Raw genomic sequence first — 19322 nt, forward strand, 5'->3', positions numbered from 1 at the left:
GTCCGCTCCCATCCGATTTCCCCCATAGAGATGCATGGGGAAATTACAGCTCTGTCTTCGCACACAGCGCGGAAACACAGCTGTCATCCTTCTGCTCAGCGGGGGATCGGCGGATCGATCCCCCGCTGAGAAAAACGGACTCCGTCCGACGGACGGATAGTGTGAAAGGGGCCTTAAGGAAAATTGTACATGTATGGCCTTCCTAAAGCTGGATACACACTTCACAATTTTCTTTTAGATTTTTTTTTTCCTTTTGGATTTACCAAAACCATATAATATGAGGTCAAACCTAAACACTTTCAATTTGAATGCAATCAGGCAGGCCCTTACACTACATAGAAAAGGTAAATCTGAAGGAAATCTAACAACTAAAGTTGTATAGTGTGTATCTGGTTTAAGACTATAATAGGAGGACAATAAATTGCGCTCAGTCTGTGTACAGTGGGGATAGGCCCCCACATTACATTATGGCACTTTTCCACTGCAAGTACCGGCTCGGCACTGCTTGGCCCAGCTCGGCTCGGTTTGCTTTTCCACTGCGTGGTACGAGTCGCCACGTTTCAGCACTGTATAGGCTCTACTCTGCTCGGTTTGCTTTCCCACTGCGTGGTACGAGTCGCCACATTTCAGCACTGTATAGGCTCTACTCGGCTCGGTTTGCTTTTCCACTGCGTGGTACGAGTTGCCATGTTTCAGCACTGTATAGGCTCGACTCGGTTTGCTTTTCCACTGCGTGGTACGAGTCAGCACTGTATAAGCTGTACTCGGTTCGGTTTGCTTTTCCACTGCGTGGTACGAGTCGCCACATTTCAGCACTGTATAAGCTCTACTCGGCTCGGTTTGCTTTTCCACTGCGTGGTACGAGTCGCCACATTTCAGCACTGTATAGGCTCTACTCGGCTCGGTTTGCTTTCCCACTGCGTGGTACGAGTCGCCACGTTTCAGCACTGTATAGGCTCTACTCGGCTCGGTTTGCTTTTCCACTGCGTGGTACAAGTCGGCACCTTTCAGTACTTTATAGGCTCTACTCGGCTCGGTTTGCTTTTCCACTAAAGTAGTAAGTGGGTGGGATTACAACGATTCTCTGACCAATCAGTGGCTAGTAGTGACAATCAAGGCTGCATGCAAAGGATTGTGGGATATGGTATAGGTACGGCCCGCTTGGAACCCCAACCGAGGTGGTACTGTTTAAGTGAGCCGTACCATGTAGTGGAAAAGCGCTGCTGTACAAAACCGCTCTAACACGTACCATGCAGTGGAAACGTGCCAATAGTTGATGGTAGATCTAAAGAAGATTGTCATGGTGACCATACATGCTTTGCTAAACAATTTATTTTCCAATTGATCCTTCCGATAGGAATGATTAATCTAAAGTCAACAACTCATTTGATCGATATGACACACACTCACACAGGGAAGAGGATTTCAGTCGATAGTTAAGCTACAGCTGTAAATTATAATAATAAATTATCACCCGCACCTCGTAATCCCATAATCTGATTGATGTGTGAACACAGTATCTTGATGCTGCCAATCAATGCAAAAAGTTTGATCATTTCTGCCCCGGCTAATCAACTTGGTTTGAATTAATCTGATTTTAATTGATCAACAGAGACATTATGGCTATTTGATTGTTTGCAGGTTCGTTTATTTTGATTGAGTGGCACATCAGTCAAATAAAAAAAATAAAAAAATATATCAAAGCATGTGTGGCCTGTGTAGTATAAGGGGCTATTTGATTTGATGCAAATTGGATGAAATGTGTCAGTGTTTCTGGTAGATCTTACACAATTTAATAATGATTGTTTGTTTTCTTTCCAATCAACCTCCCTCAATATAAAATATTCGCTCTATCATTAGCAACCCATTAGATCAGTATGATATACACAGGAAGGTGGATTCTGATCGATGGTTAAAAGAGTCAATCATAAGTTATCGATCGCATCTGTTTTAAAAAAAACAAATGCATGAATAAGGTGTCTCAGTGCTGCTGATCAATGACGCATGATCGATAATTTCCCACCCTGGCCCATCATGGTTAGATTGAATCTGATCTAAATCAGTTAGAAAGGAAATGATGCCTCTTATGTTTGCTTGTTCAATTGTTTCAATCAAATTGCACAATAAAAGCGAAGTGTGTGTGGCCACCAATAAGGACATTATATAAGGTGGGTCTAAAAAGTTTGGCGAATGGTATCAGAAAACAAAACAGAAGATACAAACAAATTATCTTTTATTGGCCTTCAAAATAATGGTCATCCTTCATACCGTATATTTGGCAACGTTCATACGAGATGCGCCAAAATTTTGGCAGTCGAAAATTGTGTTTTTGGCATTTTGCAGATAGAGAAAAAGGTGCAGATAATGGTGCCGAAAATGCAGCGACTTTACCACGATTTTCCTGTGCTTATGGTGTTTTCCATGTCATTCAAATGCATCAATGCAATTCAATGGATGTTTCTTATTTTTCCTCAAGGTTTTTCACCTTCGTGCATTCTATGCACGAGGGTGAAAAACTTTCTTTGTTGCAGCTCAGTTCAGTTGATCAGTTCAGTAACGTCAAAATGTATCCGTTTTTTTTTTTTTTACATCCACTACCAATGCTAAAATGGACCATTTGTCCGTTTACATCCGTTTTTCGTCCGATCCGTTTTTACATAGAGATACATTGATGTCCGTTTTTCATCTGTCAACGGGTGGATGAAAAACGGACAGCATGTGTGAATGGGGCCTTACAACCCCTATAAAAAGTAGAATATAATACAATTATATATAAAAAAATATATATATTTTTTAAACTAATTTTGGTTTCAGCAAAGTGCATCCTGCATTTTTGGTTTCGGCACCATATTTTCCATTTGATGCACCTCTAGTTCATAAATCTTGTAGAAACTGCCAGCAAAGGCCTCTTTAGGAATCGATCGCAGAACCGATGTCACACATTCTTGGATTGCCGCCTTTCATGACGCTCTTCAGGCGGAGAATATTCGGGTCGCAGGGAAGATGAGCTATACCATTCTGTCGATTGCCACTTGGATTCCGGGTGGAACTGGTAGCACCAGGTCTCATCCCCTGTGACAATGGTTGGCAGAAAGGATGGATCCTGGTCACACATGGTAATGAAATCTCCAGAAGTTTCCATCTGTTATGCTTTCTGTTCATCTGTCAGCTTGTGTGGCCCAAACCGGGAAAAGATCTTCCGCTTATCCAGACCTTTGCGATCAATGGTGCACCTTGCTAATGTCCAATTCCTCCGCAGTCAATCATCGATCTCCTGCCGGAATTTTTCCCACACGCCCATTTTTGGGGTTCTGCTTGTCAATGGCCGACCTTAACGTGACTGATCCTCACTCGTTTCCTTCCCTCCGCTAAAGCGTTTGATCCAGTCGTAATCACATTTTCTGCTCACAGCTTCCGTCCCGTACTCTTGCACAAACATTTCATACATCTCTGTCAGTTTTCCCCAATTTGTAGCAGAACTTGATGTTCACTCGTTGGTCCATTGCACTGTTACCCTACCTCTCATTGCACTGTTACCCTACCTCTCATACTGACTATCGACTGCCTACAGCGGGTTTACCCGGATCGTCACGTGTACTCCACACTAGGTGGTGCTTCTCGACGTGTCTCTGGATAGCCAGGTGCATGCGTGCGCACCTGGCCCATGTTGCCATTGAGATATTGGACCATTCGCCAAACTTTTTAAACACACCTCGTAAAATCTGATTGTAAAATGTATGGCCAACTTTATTCATCAGCCAAGTAGAATTAGGGCTAATTCACACTATGTGCCGTGCTGCAAGTAAACCTTCTGTCAACACAGGGACACATAAACAGTTGTTTCTGATGTGTCCCATTCATACTGCAACACAGCTTAGTGCTGCGATTAAATAGCAGACATGCTTCATTTTTATTGCAGCACACTACTGGCCTGAATAGCACTGCAATGTCAGGCATTGCAATGAATGAAGTGTACATTCTGTACAGTTCAAATAAAGCTCATACAAAAAAAAAAAGAGTGCAATGATCTGAATTGTGCACTACACTGCCCCCTAGCGCAGCCAGCAGTGCAGAGCGATGAATTACTCCTGTCGCTCTTTGTTTAGGCCCCTTTCACACATGGCAAAAACATGGCAACATTTCATTCTTTGTGTGTTTTATTAGTTTAAGCAGACTGTGATTGTCTATTGTTGTGACTTGGATGATGACCAGATCACATTTTTATGACCAATTTGTGCAGAAATCCATATCATTCCAAAGGGTTCACATACTTTTTCTTGCAGCAGTGCATGTATATATATATATATATATATATATATATATATATAGATATATATATATATATAGATATATATATATATATCTATATATATATATATCTTTATAATAAATCTGTCATGGATTACCCCTGGGTACTGCTGTGAGTACTGTTGGTTGGTGAGTACTGCTGTGGGTACTTCTGGCTGGCAGGTACTGCTGACTGGTGGGAACTGCGGTGGGTACTGCTGGTTGGTGGGTACTGCTGTGGGTACGGTTGGTGGGTAATGCTGTGGGTACTGCTGGTTGGTGGGAATTGCTGTGGGTATTGCTGGCTATCGGGTACTGCTGGTGTGTGGGTACTGCTGTGGATACTGCTGTAGGCACGGTTGTTTGGTGGGTACTGCTGTGGGTAAAATTGGTTGGTGGGTAGTGATGTGGGTTCTGCTGGCGAAGTGAGGAGCAGCGCAGAACCAATGCTTCCTGTAGCTCAGCTCTCCTCGGTTTCCTCTCACAGGCGGAGTGCATTTGATATCACTCCGCCTGTGACAGAACAGAGCCCGAACTACACAAGAAGCATTGGCTCCGTTCTGTCAGCTGAGCTCTGACACATACAGCCAGGATATCGCACGGGTGTCAGGCAGACATCCCAAGTCTCTAGCATGCGGGCTGCAGCTGTCTGTGTCATAGACACATATAACACTGAGAATCGTTAACTTTCGGGATTGAGATCGTAGGTGGGGGTGCGAATCGAGATTGCGATTCCTATACGATTAATCGTGCAGCTCTACTAGGGAGTATCCAGCATGCATGAATGGCATCACATGTAATAATATGTTTGTGTAGAAATAGATATTTTTGCTGGAGAACAATTTACAAATATACATATTTTATTCCTCCAGAAATGTCGCAGTGTTCAACGCTGGAGAGTCTCCTAGAGATGGGATTCCCCCAGACCAGAGCGTAAGTCACTGATCTCTTACACTGGATTATAAGACAACACAACACATTTCAGATCAATGTTCAATATCAAAAGTATGCCCAATTGAACGTATAGTATGCATTATTTAAGCAATTCCCACCCAAGGACGTACCCGTAAGTCCTTGGGTTTCAGTGGTTATACTGCAATGATGCCTGCACCTACAGGCATCGTCTTGGTACCATTATTTTCAGCTAGTGATTCTGCAGAAGGCAGAAGTGATCTGAGTGGCTAATTACCCACTCGATCACTTCTGCAGGTGGCGAAAGGGGGTCCTACCCCCCCCCCCTCCCGCCGCCACCTCTCCTGGCTCTCCAGTCCCATCGCGGAGAGTGGGAGTGATGTGGCCAGCGGCGGAGGCTGCATTGGACAGAGAGAGGAGATTTGGGGTCCAATAGACCCCAAATCTCTCCATAAAGAGGACCTGTCGGGGCTCATGCTATCACAAGGGATGTTGTTCATCCCTTGTGTTAGCAATAAAGTTTGTACAAATAAAAGTGTAAAAAAAAAAAATTTGTATAAAATAAAAAACAATTTAAAGCGCCACCGTCCTGCCGTGCTTACGCGCAAATGAGAACGCATCCATTACTCCCGCACGCATATGTAAACGGTGATCCCACCACACGTGAGGTATTGTCGTGAGTGTCAGAGCAAGAGCAATAATTCTAGCACTAGTAACGGTGTTTAAAGCGTCGCCTATGGAGAATTTTAAGCACCGTAATTTGCTGCCATTCCACGGGCAGAGGCAGTTTTAAAGCGTGACATGTTGGGTATCTATTTACTCGATGTAACATATTTCACATTATACAAAAAAATGTGGCTAACTTTACTGCTTTTTTATTTTTTTTATTTATGAATGTGTTTTTTTCCCCAAAAAATTGTGTTTAAAAAGCCGCTGAGGAAATACCGTGTGACATAGAAAATTGCAACACACTCCATTTTATTCTATAGGGTCTCTGCTAAAACAAATATATATATATATATATATATATATATATATATATATATATAATGTTTGGGGCTTCTAAATAATTTTCTAGCAAAAAAAGTTGATTTTTACATGTAGAAGCGAAGTGTCAGAATAGGCTTGGGAAGGCGGTGGTTAAGAAAACAGGTCTTCTCCCTGTGTTTTTTGCTGTATTTTCATATACTGATCTTGTTGGTCACATTAACCGCTTGCCGACAGTATTACGGCGGCAAGGCAGCTCTCCTGGGCAGGATCATCTACCTGTACGTAATCCTGCATGTCAGGGGAGTGCACACCCACTGCCGCTGACCCACTCCCGCTGTGGTTGGACACAGCGGGAGCAAATCAGCGGGTCCAGTGGACGTGATGTCTTCCGGGACCCGCCAATCCGATCAGTCGTTTGGGCCCGTTCTGCTTATGTAAGCAAGGAAGATTGTTGTTCTGTGAGAAGGGAAGGTTGTAATCCTGTGTTCCAGGAACACGGATCTCTGCCTACCCATATTGCAAGCACATCACACAATTAACCCCTTCCCTGCCAGTGTCAGTAGTACAGTGACCGTGCAAATTTTTAGCACTGATCACTGTATTGGGGTCACCGGTCTCCAAAAAGTGTCAGTGTCTAATTTGTCTACCGCAATGTCGCAGTCCTGCTATAAGTCTCTGATCGCCGCCATTGCTAGTAAAAAAAAAAAAAAAATGAGTTTGTAGATGCTATAACCTTTGCGCAAACCAATCAATATCTGCTTATTGGGATTTTTTTTACCAAAGATCTGTAGCAGAATACATATTGACCAAGAATACAAGTTGACGAAGAAATTACATTTTTTTTTTTTTTTTTTTTTTTTTTTTTTATTGGACATGTTGTTTTAGCAGAAAGTAAAACACACACACACACACACACACATATATATATATATATATATATATATATATATATATATATATATATATATATATATATATATATATATATATATATATTTATTTATTTATTTATTTGTTTTTATTTTTTTTCAAATTTGTCAGATTTCTTTTTTTCTTTATAGCGAAAAAAAAATAAAAACCACAGAGGCGATCAAATACCACCAAAAGAAAGCTCTATTTGTGGGGTGAAATGAATACAAATTATATTTGGGTACAGCATCGCACGATGGCGCAATTGTCAGTTAAATTAACGCAGTGCCACATCGAAAAAAATGGCCTGGTCATGAAGGAGGTAAACCTTCCAGAGCTGAAATGGTTAATAGGGTGGGGCATTGCATTGCATTGAGTAAGTTTATCTGATAACAGCATTTATAACCTGACAGATGTTCTAACCCTTCCACGCTCCATCCAAAGATGAAAGAAAACATTTTTGCTGAGGATATATTTCATATAGTGTAAACTATGGGAGAAATTTAATAAAACTGGGGTGTGCAGAATCTGGTGCAGCTCTGCTTCCGGGCCAATTCACACACATCAGTGCGTTGATCTGCGTTTAAATGCAGCTGTAAAATGCAGATCAACAGAAGGACGCTTTGAAAACAATTTCTAATGTGTCCTATTCACACAATAACGCAGCACATGCATGTCAGCGGATGTCAAAATGTATGTCAACGGAGCGTGTTTAAATGTGACTAAATGGATATGTAGTCACAAAATGTACATGCATTTTCTATACATTTTAGTGCAAGTCAGTGTTCATTGGCCCTCCAGGTATTATTGTCAAAGTTTAACCACTTCTGGACCAGAAGGATTTGCCCCCTTAATGACCAGGCCATATTTTGCGATTCGGCACTGCGTTATTTTAACGGACAATTGCGCGGTTGTGCGACGCTGTAGCTAAAGAAAATTGATGTCCTTTTTTTCCCACAAATAGAACTTTCTTTTGATGGTATTTGATCACCTGTGCGATTTTAAAAAAAAAAGCGACAATTCTGAAAACAAAACAATATTTTTCACTTTCTGCTTTATAAAACATTCCCCTGCCCCCCCCCCCCCCCCCCAAAATGTAAAAATCCAAATTTTTTTAACATTGTAGGCCAATTTTTGTTTTCAGCTACATATTTTTGGTAAAAAAAAATCGCAATAAGCGTATTTTGATTGGTTTGCACAAAAGTTATTGCGTCTACTAACTACAGGTAAGATTTGTCATTTTTATTGGTTTTTTTTTTGTTTGTTTTTTGTTTTCTTTTACTAGTAATGGCGGCGAACTGCGTTTTTTTTTTTTGCAGGATTGCGGCGGACAGATCGGACCCCTGACTGACATTACTACAGTAATCAATGCTAAAAATATGCACTGTTACTGTAATAATGACACTGGCAGGGAAGGGGTTAACACTGTGGGTGATCAAGGGGTTAAATGTGTACCTAGGGGTGTGTTTCTAACTGTGGGTGCGTGGCTTGTGAAATGATCAGAGACATGTGTTCCTTTAACCGCTTGCCGACTGCTCACAGTATATTTACTGCGGCAGTCAGCACCTCACAGGCAGAGCGACGTAGATCTACGTCGCTAGCCTGTGAGAGTCTCGGGAGCGAGCGCGCGCCGCCGGAGGCGCGCTCCCGCGCGGTCACGGACCCCCCCGCGCATGTGACCGGCGGACCCGATCATCCGCCGGTCACTCACGATCGTCGGTGGAGAGGGAGAACGGCAGACGGCTAGTGTAAACAAGCTGCCTGTCATTCTCCCTGGTGTATGAATGATGATCATACAGTTCTACTATGTAGAACCGTTGATCACTTCATACAGCCAATCACAGAGTCACTCCCCTAGGGACACACATGGCCCCTCCCTCTAAAAAAAATTAACCCCTTCACTGCCAGTGTAATTTTACAGTAACAGTGCATATGTATAGCACTGATTACTGTAGAAATGTCACTGGTAACCCAAAAAGTGTCAAAAATGTCAGTCAAGGGTCCGATCTGTCTGCCGCAATGTCGCAGTCCCGCAAAAAAACGCAGAACGCCGCCATTACGCGTTAAAAAAAAAACAACAAAAATGACAAAAATCTTTCCCTTTGTTAGTAAACGAGATAACTTTTGCGCAAAACAATCAAAATACGCTTTTTGCAAATTTTTTTTTTTTTTTTTTTTTTTTTTACCAAACCTATGTAGCATAAAACAAATTGGCCGAAAATGTTAAAAAATTTAGATTTTTATATTTTTTTGGGGGGAATTTCATATAAAAAAAATGTGAAAAATATTATTTTTGCAAAATTGACGCTCTTTTTTTGTTTATAGCGCATGATCAAAAAATCGCACAGGTGATCAAATACCACCAAAAGAAAGCTCTGTTTGTGGGAAAAAAAGGACACCAAATTCGTTTAGGTACAGCGTTGCATGACCGCACAATTGTCCGTTAAAGTCACGCAGTGCCGAATCGCAAAATAGGCCCTGGTCAGGAAGGGGGTAAAATCTTCCGGGGCTTAAGTGGATATAGAAGGATCACAGCAGCTCTGTGATCATTGCAGGGAGAAGAACAATCAGCTGTGTTTACAACAGCTGCTCGTCCTTCTCTCTCAGCGAGGAAATCGGAGCCGCCTGCCCCGTGTATCGGAGTCCCCGCTGACGAGCGGGGGCAGGAGCGCGCCCTCTAGATGCAGGCGCGCGACCGACGTATACCAACGTCAGTTTGCGCAGGAGCAGCTGCCTGCCGCAGTATAACTGCAGTGGGCAGTCGGCAACCGGTGAAAGTAGACGTTCAGCCAAAACCCATTTAACGCTAAACCTACTCTCAGCCACGTTCTAAACGTAATCTATCTAACCCTGCAAGGAAGAGATAGCTATACTTGCCTGATCTGCAGCTGGTCCAGTCCTACGCTGAGCTGTCAGCAGCGGCTTCAGTGTGTAGGAGAGGCAGCCAACGGGAGACACATAGTAACTGTATGGGTGACGTCACTTCCCAGGCATTTCACAGCCGTTGTCTGCTTTCTCTGTACACATCTGCACATCTGCCGCTGGAGACTGGACCAGATCGGCTTTAGAAGAGGGAAGTACGGTGATTTATTTATTTTTTAGGTTTTTTTTTTTTCTTCTTCTTAACAGAGCTAGATAGATTAGGTTTTGGAGTGGCTGACAGTAGATTTAGAGATGGAGATTTTGATTCCACTTTAATTGAACAAACTGAAGTTAGAAGCTGATTGGTTACAGCACAGCTGCACCAGATTCTGAGTGCTCCAGTTTTAGTAAATCAACCCCTGTGTGTCTAAAGGCCCGTACACACAATACGAAAATCGGAAGGAAAATTCCATCAGACTAACGATCTGCCGATTTTCGGATTGTTAGTATGGTGCTTTTGACAGCCAATTACGATTTTTCGGACGACAAAAACTGGATGTGCAGGCTATAAAATTTTTATGGTACGTCAACACAACGTCCGATTTTTCATTTAATTAGTTCAGTTTTCGTCTGAAAAAAATCGTAAGAGCAAGACTAGGCATGCTCAAAAACTAAGAAACACATACAAAACAATCCAACACATGACATCACTTCTGAAGTAGAATTCTGGCGTACAGGAATTTTCGTATGAAAATAACTTCTTCACTTTCCACATCAGACTAGCATGCAACAAAAAACGGACGACAGATCATTTGATAATCTGATTATGTGTACGAGGCTTTAGACTTATGCCTCGTACACACGCATCGATCGGCCGATTTTTGGCTTGTTAGTATGATGCTTTCGACAACCGACTCCGACTTTTCGGCCGAATAAAATCTGGTGTGCATGCTATAAAATTTTTGTTGGCCGTCACCACAACGGCTGATTTTCCGTCAGTCAGTACAGATTTCGGCAGACAAAAATCTGATGAGCAAGACTGGGCATGCTCAGAGATGAAAAAACACAGGGAAAGTAAACCATCACATGACATCACTTCTGAAGTAGATTTTTGTTGGCCGAGAAAATTTGTGTGCAGTCTAGGCACATTTCAACCAACACAACAACACTGGACAAAAGTCGGCTGATCATCGTTGCGTGTGTATGATGCATAAGTTTCCACTTGTTTCTCAGGCTTAGTTTACACTTGTGGTTGAGCTTTGTTTTTTTGCCTCTTTTGTTCTGGTGACAACCCAAATTTGGGGATTTTTTTACTTTCACTTTTGGTGATAACAGTAAATAGGACAAATAGAGAGGATAAATCTCTCTAATGGGGCACAGGCAACAATAAAAATTGACAGGTGTTCTAATCCCTCTTAAAGCGGAGTTCCGGCCACAAAAAAAATTTCAATAAACATACCCCCGGGACAGTCAGGGCTAGTACATTCCACAATTTCTAGCCTCTGATCTGTCCCGGTTCGCACTTACCTGCAAGAAGAAATACTTACTTTTAAAATTTCTTCTCCAGCGTTGCCATCTCTGTTGTGGACAGCTGAAGCCAGCGCGTCCTCTTCTGCGTCCTCTTCCGTGTCCTCTTCCGTGTCGTCTTCTCCCAGAAATGCGCCTGCACTGGCCCCTCTTGTCACTTCTGGTGCGGCGCCGCATTCCTCCACAGCTTCCGGGCATGCCCAGAAACTGTTTAGCAAGGAATGCGGCGTTGCACCGGAAGTGACGAGCGGGGCCGGTGCAGGCGCATTGATTCCTGGGAGTGATGACGTTCAGCTCCAAGGAATCATTGCAAAGCGGAAGTGACGGCGCGAGCCGTGCGGCCGAGGGAGGAAGTGGAAGGAAGGCGAGTATTTTTTTTCTGCAATTACAGGGTAAGTAAAAAAAAAAAAAAAAAATCCTAACTACCCATATCTTTTTCAGGTGAGCTATAGCAAGCGGATGGCCCAAAATCGACTATGTCGATTTTGTGGCTAGAACCCGCTTTAACTCCAATTTTGCCTTTAGTTAGTCTTTAAAGAACTACAGCTTTTCCTTCCCAAAACCGATACATTGTGCATTTAAATGAATCCCAACCCCAGTGTCATTTTACCTACTTTAGCTGTAAAAAGCAGGTTTCTGTGTCTGTGATGTCACTACTTCTGGCTGGGTTTCAAAGTTCTCTGACTTTCTGTTTCCTTCCTTTATCTCTCCTGATACTACATGTCCCATCATGCTTTGAGCCTCTGTAGTTTCAGGGCAGGCTACGGGATTATCTTGTAGTAGTTCTGGGAGTTGATGTAAGTGGGTCCGAATGCAGATCACTCTTCAGTCTGTAAAGCAGGTGTAAATGTTTCATACCGCCTCCTGCGTCATTCCTGTCTTGTAGCATGCCAATGAATGTTGGCTTACTGCAAGACTACAGAGGAAGGGCGAGGGGAGTTTATTATGAAGGTGTTTCCTTCGTATGTAAGTTATTAACATCACAGAGAGCAGGACCTAGAGAGGGTGGGATCTGAGGGTAGAATTCTCCCTGTTCACACTGGTCGGCATATTTAACTGGGCAGGATTGAATTCTAGTTATGATCCATTTAATCCTTTCCAGCAGCAGCACAGCTAGCTATCAGAACAGGCTGTGTATGAAGGTGTTTTCCATAATGCTGTGATCTGGGAGGTTTGGACTCTTCCTGTAGGTGTGATTGGGTGCAATTCAATGCTAATTAGGATATATTCTGTCCCACCCACCATCGGAGCTGTGAAAAAGTTGCATCGTTTACAGAGTCTGAGACTACACAGGGGTGTGTTTTAGGCCAGTGTTTCTCAACCTTTTTTCAGTCAACGCACCCTTTAAGATTATAGACAATATCAAGGCACCCTTTAAAATTATGGACAATCTCGAGGCACCCCATTGTAAAATGCAAAAAACTGTTCATATAGATTTACATAATGCAGCAACATCCACACAGAGGACACCCAAAGTTAGAGGTGATTTATTCTTCCAAAGCAAATACACTTTTGAACACTGGTACTGACTATTATTCCAATGTTTCTCCTCTCCCTCAATTTCTTTCCATCAGTCAGCTATTGTCACCCCAGTGCTGAGGGAGAGGGGCACAGGAGGGTCACACAAGGGTGCTGTGGAGGCAACAGACATCTTTCTTATTAACTGATGATGTCATTGGTTGTAAGGATACCAGTGTCTAGAAAGTCATATTGGTGCATAATGCATACCTGTGGCTTTGTATAACTAAAAGGCAGGCTTCATCCACCTGCTGGCTTGTATAAAATTTCTGATACATTTTTAGGCATTTTGCCAAGGCACCCTTGAAGAAACCTCAAGGCACCCCAGTGTGCCTGGGCACCCTGGTTGAAAAAGGCTGTTTTAGGCTATAGATGCAGCAGGAGGTGGCTATGGAAGGGTCTCAGTCTACATCCAGACTATATAGAATGTCCCATGGTACAAAACCTCAACTAAACCCAGAATATCAGGAGATGTGCAGACATCAGAGCAATATGGTACAGAGGTATCTCAGTCTACATCCAGACTATATAGAATGTCCCATGGTACAAAACCTCAACTAAACCCAGAATATCAGGAGATGTGCAGACATCAGAGCAATATGGTACAGAGGTATGATCTATGCTGGGACTGATCATTCCATTCCGTTCTAGTGAAAAGAAAGTTTGAGCTCAGCTTTAAGGACATTTGTTGGACTTTTTGTTACTGTTTTAATGAATATTCTGATCGTGTTATATATATATATATATATATATATATATATATATATATATATATATATATATATAAAAACACAAGCTGACAAAAAGTTTAAGCATGTAATCTTCTTTTCTCTTACGTCCTCCGACAGTGGCCGCCTCTTCATATTCGTCACAATGGGGGTAATTGACCTTTGCTCCGTAGGAGTAGCTAGGCAACAGAATATGTCAATATTAAAGCTTTTAACATATCCCACCCCCAGGGGGTGGTCCCCTCAGTCAATACCCTCCTACTTCCTGTATCCATACCTCAGTTTCATTGTCTAGCTTGTCAGGAGTAGCTGGATGTCTCTATGCTGGGGCATTTTGTCTCAGCCTTTCTCTTCTTTTTTGATTTTATTTGAGTTTTTTTCTCTCTCTTTACTTAGCTGTTACTTTTGTCAGCATTAGTTAGGTCTTCTGATGAAGAGGATCATGCGGGCTGGGTCTCGGGCTGATCCCCCTGGTCGCAGGTCGTGGGTCAGTGGCTTCCCAGCCTGCCATCGAGCGTTCAGTCAGGTATTTTTCCTGGCACAGTGAACGACCCATCCCTGTTCGCTGCAGGGATGCTATGGTGAGGTGGCTACCTCACTGGACGCCATGCGGTTTCGCACCGCAGTTCTCCTGCGTCCTGACTGCGACTCTCCCTGTCCCATGTGCAGTGGCTTGATCGCTTGTGCGGGTTCCCCACGCCATTTAGGAGGTAAGTGTATCTGTGTGGGGACCTGTCTGTTTGGGGGGTGTCAGTCTGGGACTGTGTAACCCTGCCTCTGTTCACACTAAAGGACTCCCTATCGGTCTTGGCTGCATTCTGTGGGCTGCAAGGAGGTGGGCTATGCTGCACTGTTTCTGTGTCAGACTGTGTGCTGTTTTTTACTGTGTGACAGGCTGTGTGCTGCGGGGCATGATTGGATCGTGTTATGCACACTTGCGGCGACCGCTGCTGCGGTCCGCCATTGTTTTATTATACTGCACGTGTACTGTGGTTTTCACTGTTTGTGGGGAGCGGCGTTTTCGGCGCCAAGCGCCGCCATTTTGTCGGCGATCGCTCCGGCCTCATGCTAGCACTGTAGCCTTCCATAGGCTTTAACAGAGCGCCCTGTGTTGCATCACTTCCTTTTCCCTGGGCGCACCGATCGAGGCAGCAGCAGCGGTGGTCTCTCCAGGTTTTATCCTCTCTATCCCTGTTATCCCTGCCTGAGTTTGTACTTTTCCCTGTGGGGGTCGGCTTTGTGCTGGTGTGAGAGTGCGGTAGGCTGCGCTCGCCACGCTTTTAAAGGGGCAGTTACCCTTTATTCTTCTGCAAACTTTTGGGGGCATGGATTCTCAGGAAAGCAAATTTCCTCTCACTCTGGTGGGAGGCCAAGGGGCTGCTGTTTCCCCCCCAGGGGGTGATTTGGCTACTGTTGTGGCTAACCTTGCTGCTCAGGTGCAAATGCTTGTGGCTGCTCAATCCACAAAACGGCCCAGAGTTTCAATTTCCTCTGATTCAGAGGGTGATGGTGATGGGGCTGCTGTGGCTGGGGTCTCCTTATCGGGGTCCCGTTCCTCCCTGGATCTTGTGGGGTCTGAGGTGGAGGCTGAGGTTGAAGGGGTTGATAATTCTCCCCCTGGCTCGTCTGAAGAGCTTACACTCGTGGATGACTTGGTTGCTTCTATCAAACAAACACTGCGTTTGCAGGATGAACCATGTCCTCCTGCTGTCCTGGCCTCTTATGGGACGCAGCGAAGACGCAAGACATCGCAGGTTTTTCCTTGCACTGAAGATTTTCAGCGCGCTGTTGGTGAACAATGGCGCAATTTACGCAAGCCTTTTGCTGTACCAAGTAGGTTCAAGCTGCGTTATACTTTCACACCCGCTACTGATGAACGTTGGTGTGTGCCGCCTCCGGTGGATCACGCGGTGGCGGTTTTGAATAAGTCCACTGCGATCCCTGCTGAGGATACCCCGGTGTTCCGGGATGCCACGGACAGGAGGCTGGAGTCTCTTGCCCGTCATACTTATTCGGTTACCGGTTCTATGCTAAAAGCTATTTTTGCTTCACTTATGGCAGCTCAGGCTGTCGCGAATTGGACGCAGGTGCTTCGGCGCGTCCTGGTGGCTGACTCTGCCCCGCCGGCGACTCTGGATATGGTGGATCAAATCCATCAGGGTGTCATGTATTTGTGTGATGCGGACTTGGAGGATCATTACCAATTTGTGGCGCTGCCTTTTGGTCTCGCTTCGGCTCCACGGGTGTTCACCAAGGTGCTTGCACCGGTTCTGGCCTTGTTGAGAACCCAGGGCATCTCTGTCCTGGGGTATCTGGACGACATTCTAGTTCGGTCTGCGACCAGCCAGGGTCTGGTGAAGGACCTGTCCGTCACGATGCAGACTCTGCAGGAGTTTGGTTGGACGGTAAATTTTCCAAAATCGACGCTGTGTCCGTCGGTTCGTCTTCCCTACCTGGGAATGATTCTGGACTCGGTCCAGGCGAAGGTCTTCCTACCGGACGACAAACTCAGGACTCTTCAGGAGGAGGTCAGGTCCCTCAGGGACGTTCCGTGCTCGTCCCTCCGGACGTGCATGCGATGTCTGGGATTGATGGTCTCGACCTTCGAGGCGATTCCCTTCGCCCAGTTTCACACGCTGGGTCTCCAAGCGGAGATCCTGTCCAGGTGGGACGGGCGCCCGCAATCTCTGGATCTCCAGATTTCGTTGAGCCATCGCACCAGAAGGGATCTTCTGTGGTGGCTCCAGTCCCCGGCGGTGTCGGGGGGCAAGTCTTTTCGTCCTCCTATATGGACGGTGGTCACCACGGATGCCAGCCTGTCGGGCTGGGGTGGTGTTCTGGGCGTTCTGTCCGCCCAGGGAACTTGGTCGGAGGAGGAATCCTCCCTTCCGATCAACATTCTGGAATTGCGAGCGATAAATCTCTGCCTTCGACGTTGGACGGACAGGCTGCAGGGCCATCCGGTTCGGGTGCAGACGGACAATGCCACGGCGGTGGCCTACATCAACCACCAAGGGGGCACCAGGAGTGCCCGAGCGGCTCAGGAGGTGGCTGACATTCTGTCTTGGGCCGAGACACACGTCCCGGCGATATCGGCGGTTCACATTCCGGGGGTGGAGAACTGGCTGGCGGATTATCTGAGCCGCCAGTCCCTGGACCAGGGGGAATGGTCCCTCCACCCGGATGTCTTCCAGATGTTGTGCGCGAAGTGGGGTCTTCCGGAGGTAGACCTGTTCGCGTCTCGTCTGAACACCAAGGTGGAAAGGTTCGTGGCAAGGATGCGCGATCCTCGGGCGGACGCGTCAGACGCGTTGGTAGCTCCGTGGCATCGGTATCGACTGATGAATGCGTTTCCACCGATTCAACTGCTGTCCAGGTTCCTTCGCAGGTTGACCTTGGAACCGCACACGGTGATTCTTGTGGCGCCGGACTGGCCTCGCCGGTCCTGGTACGCAGACCTCGTGAATCTGGCGGTCGACGCTCCGTGGCGTCTGCCTCTGCGAGAAGATCTCCTGTCTCAAGGACCGATATTCCATCCTGCTTTACAGTCGCTGGCTTTGACGGCCTGGCTGTTGAAACCGAGGTCCTGAGGGATAGGGGTCTCTCCCGTGAGGTCATTCACACTTTGATCAACGCGAGGAAGTCTTCCTCGGGGAAGGTCTATTACCGTACTTGGAAGGCCTATTTTGCCTGGTGTGAGTCCAGGGGGTATTCCCCTCGCACATACTCGGTGTCTAGGGTGTTGTCCTTCCTTCAAACGGGTGTTGACCAGTGTTTGGCGCTGGCTACGATCAAGGGTCAGATTTCTGCGCTGGCCGTTCTTTTTCAACTTCCTGTGGCATCTAACCCCTTGGTTAGCTCTTTTGTTCAGGGGGTGCGGCACTTGGTCCCTCCTAGGAGGGAACCTCTGCCTCCTTGGGACTTGAACCTTGTTCTGTCCGTGTTGCAACGTGCTCCTTTCGAACAGATCAGGAAGATCTCTTTGTCCATGTTGTCCAAGAAGGTCGCCTTTTTGGTGGCGATCACTTCGGCTCGCAGGGTGTTGGAGCTGGCAGCTTTGTCCTGCAGGTCTCCGTATCTGGTCATTCACTTGGATAAGGTGGTCTTGCGACCTAACCCCTCTTTTCTTCCGAAGAGGATTTCGGATTTTCACCTCAATGAGGACATTGTCTTGCCTTCGCTCTGCGCGAAGCCTAAACATCCGAAGGAGGTGGATTTGCATTCCTTGGATGTTGTTCGGGCGTTTAGGGTTTACCTAAAAGCGACTGAATCTTTTTGCAAGTCGGATTCTTTGTTTGTCCTTCCTGAGGGACCTCGGAAGGGCATGGCGGCGTCGGCTTCTACCATCGCCAAATGGATCAGACAGACTGTTGAACAGGCCTATACTTTGAAGGGGAAAGTTCCTCCTATGCCTGTGAAGGCGCACTCTACCAGATCTCTGAGTACGTCTTGGGCCTGTCGTCATGGGGCTTCTGTGGCCCAGGTGTGTAAGGCGGCGACTTGGTCGACCGTTCACACATTCACAAAATTCTACTAGGTGGATGTTCAGGCATCGGCAGATGCTTCCTTTGGCCGCAAGGTTCTTAGTGCAGCGGTTCCTTAGGGTCCTTTGTTTTGGACCCTTGGCTGTTGGGATATGTTTTTTATCCCTAGGTTATTTGTTTTTTCCTGGGTTGTTGCTCCTGTTGAGCAAGTTTTTTTCATGCTTCCCAGCTGGTTTCCTTCCTTTGGTAAGGTTCCTTTCTCTGATGTGGAGACTGCGTTGCCTTGGGCGCGGCTGCGTTTCCACCCCTCATGTTTGCACTGCTTTGGGACGTCCCCATTGTGACGAATATGAAGAGGCGGCGACTGTCGGAGGACGTAAGAGAAAACGGAATTTTTGTAAAATCTTACCTGTAAAATTCCTTTCTCTGAGTCCTCCGACAGCCGCCGCCCCCACCCCTCTTTTGGGGTTTGGTTATATACTCTACTGCTATTCCACTAAAACTGAGGTATGGATACAGGAAGTAGGAGGGTATTGACTGAGGGGACCACCCCCTGGGGGTGGGATATGTTAAAAGCTTTAATATTGACATATTCTGTTGCCTAGCTACTCCTACGGAGCAAAGGTCAATTACCCCCATTGTGACGAATATGAAGAGGCGGCGACTGTCGGAGGACTCAGAGAAAGGAATTTTACAGGTAAGATTTTACAAAAATTCCTTTTTTTTTTTTTTTTTTTTTTTTTTTTTTTAACCACTTCAATAAAGGGCACTTTTACCCCATCTTGCACATGCCAATTTTCAGCTTTCAGAGCTGTTGCACTTTGACAAATGCACTATCATGCAACACTGCATCGAAATTACATTTTTAACATCATTTTGAGACAGAGCATTCTTTTGGTGGTATTTATACACCACTGGTTTTTATTTTTTTTTTTGCTAAACAAACTATAAAAGACTGAACATTTTAAAAAAGTTTCTTGGTTTCTGTTATAAAATTTAGCAAAGAAGTAATTTTTATCCTTAACTGATGTACGCTGATGAGGTGGCACTGACGAGCACTGATAATCAGGGCACTGATTATCAGCGTAAATGTGCCCTGTCAGCC

The 19322-nt window shown here is 45.3% G+C and overlaps 1 protein-coding gene across 1 annotated transcript in view; it reads left to right on the forward strand.

The window, feature by feature from the left end:
• The first annotated feature begins 5104 nt into the window (after positions 1 to 5104).
• UBXN1 (UBX domain protein 1) overlaps positions 5105 to 19322 on the forward strand; it is a 41412-nt gene continuing 27194 nt past the window's right edge. Inside the window, exon 1 of the mRNA XM_082269711.1 lies at positions 5105 to 5220. Within this exon, the coding sequence (XP_082125837.1) occupies positions 5162 to 5220 (59 nt within the window). The 5' untranslated portion in view covers positions 5105 to 5161. The remainder of the gene's footprint in view (positions 5221 to 19322) is intronic.

The sequence above is a fragment of the Pelophylax lessonae genome (assembly GCF_965119305.1).
Source record: "Pelophylax lessonae genome assembly, chromosome: 10".
Classification (NCBI taxonomy): Eukaryota; Metazoa; Chordata; class Amphibia; order Anura; family Ranidae; genus Pelophylax; species Pelophylax lessonae.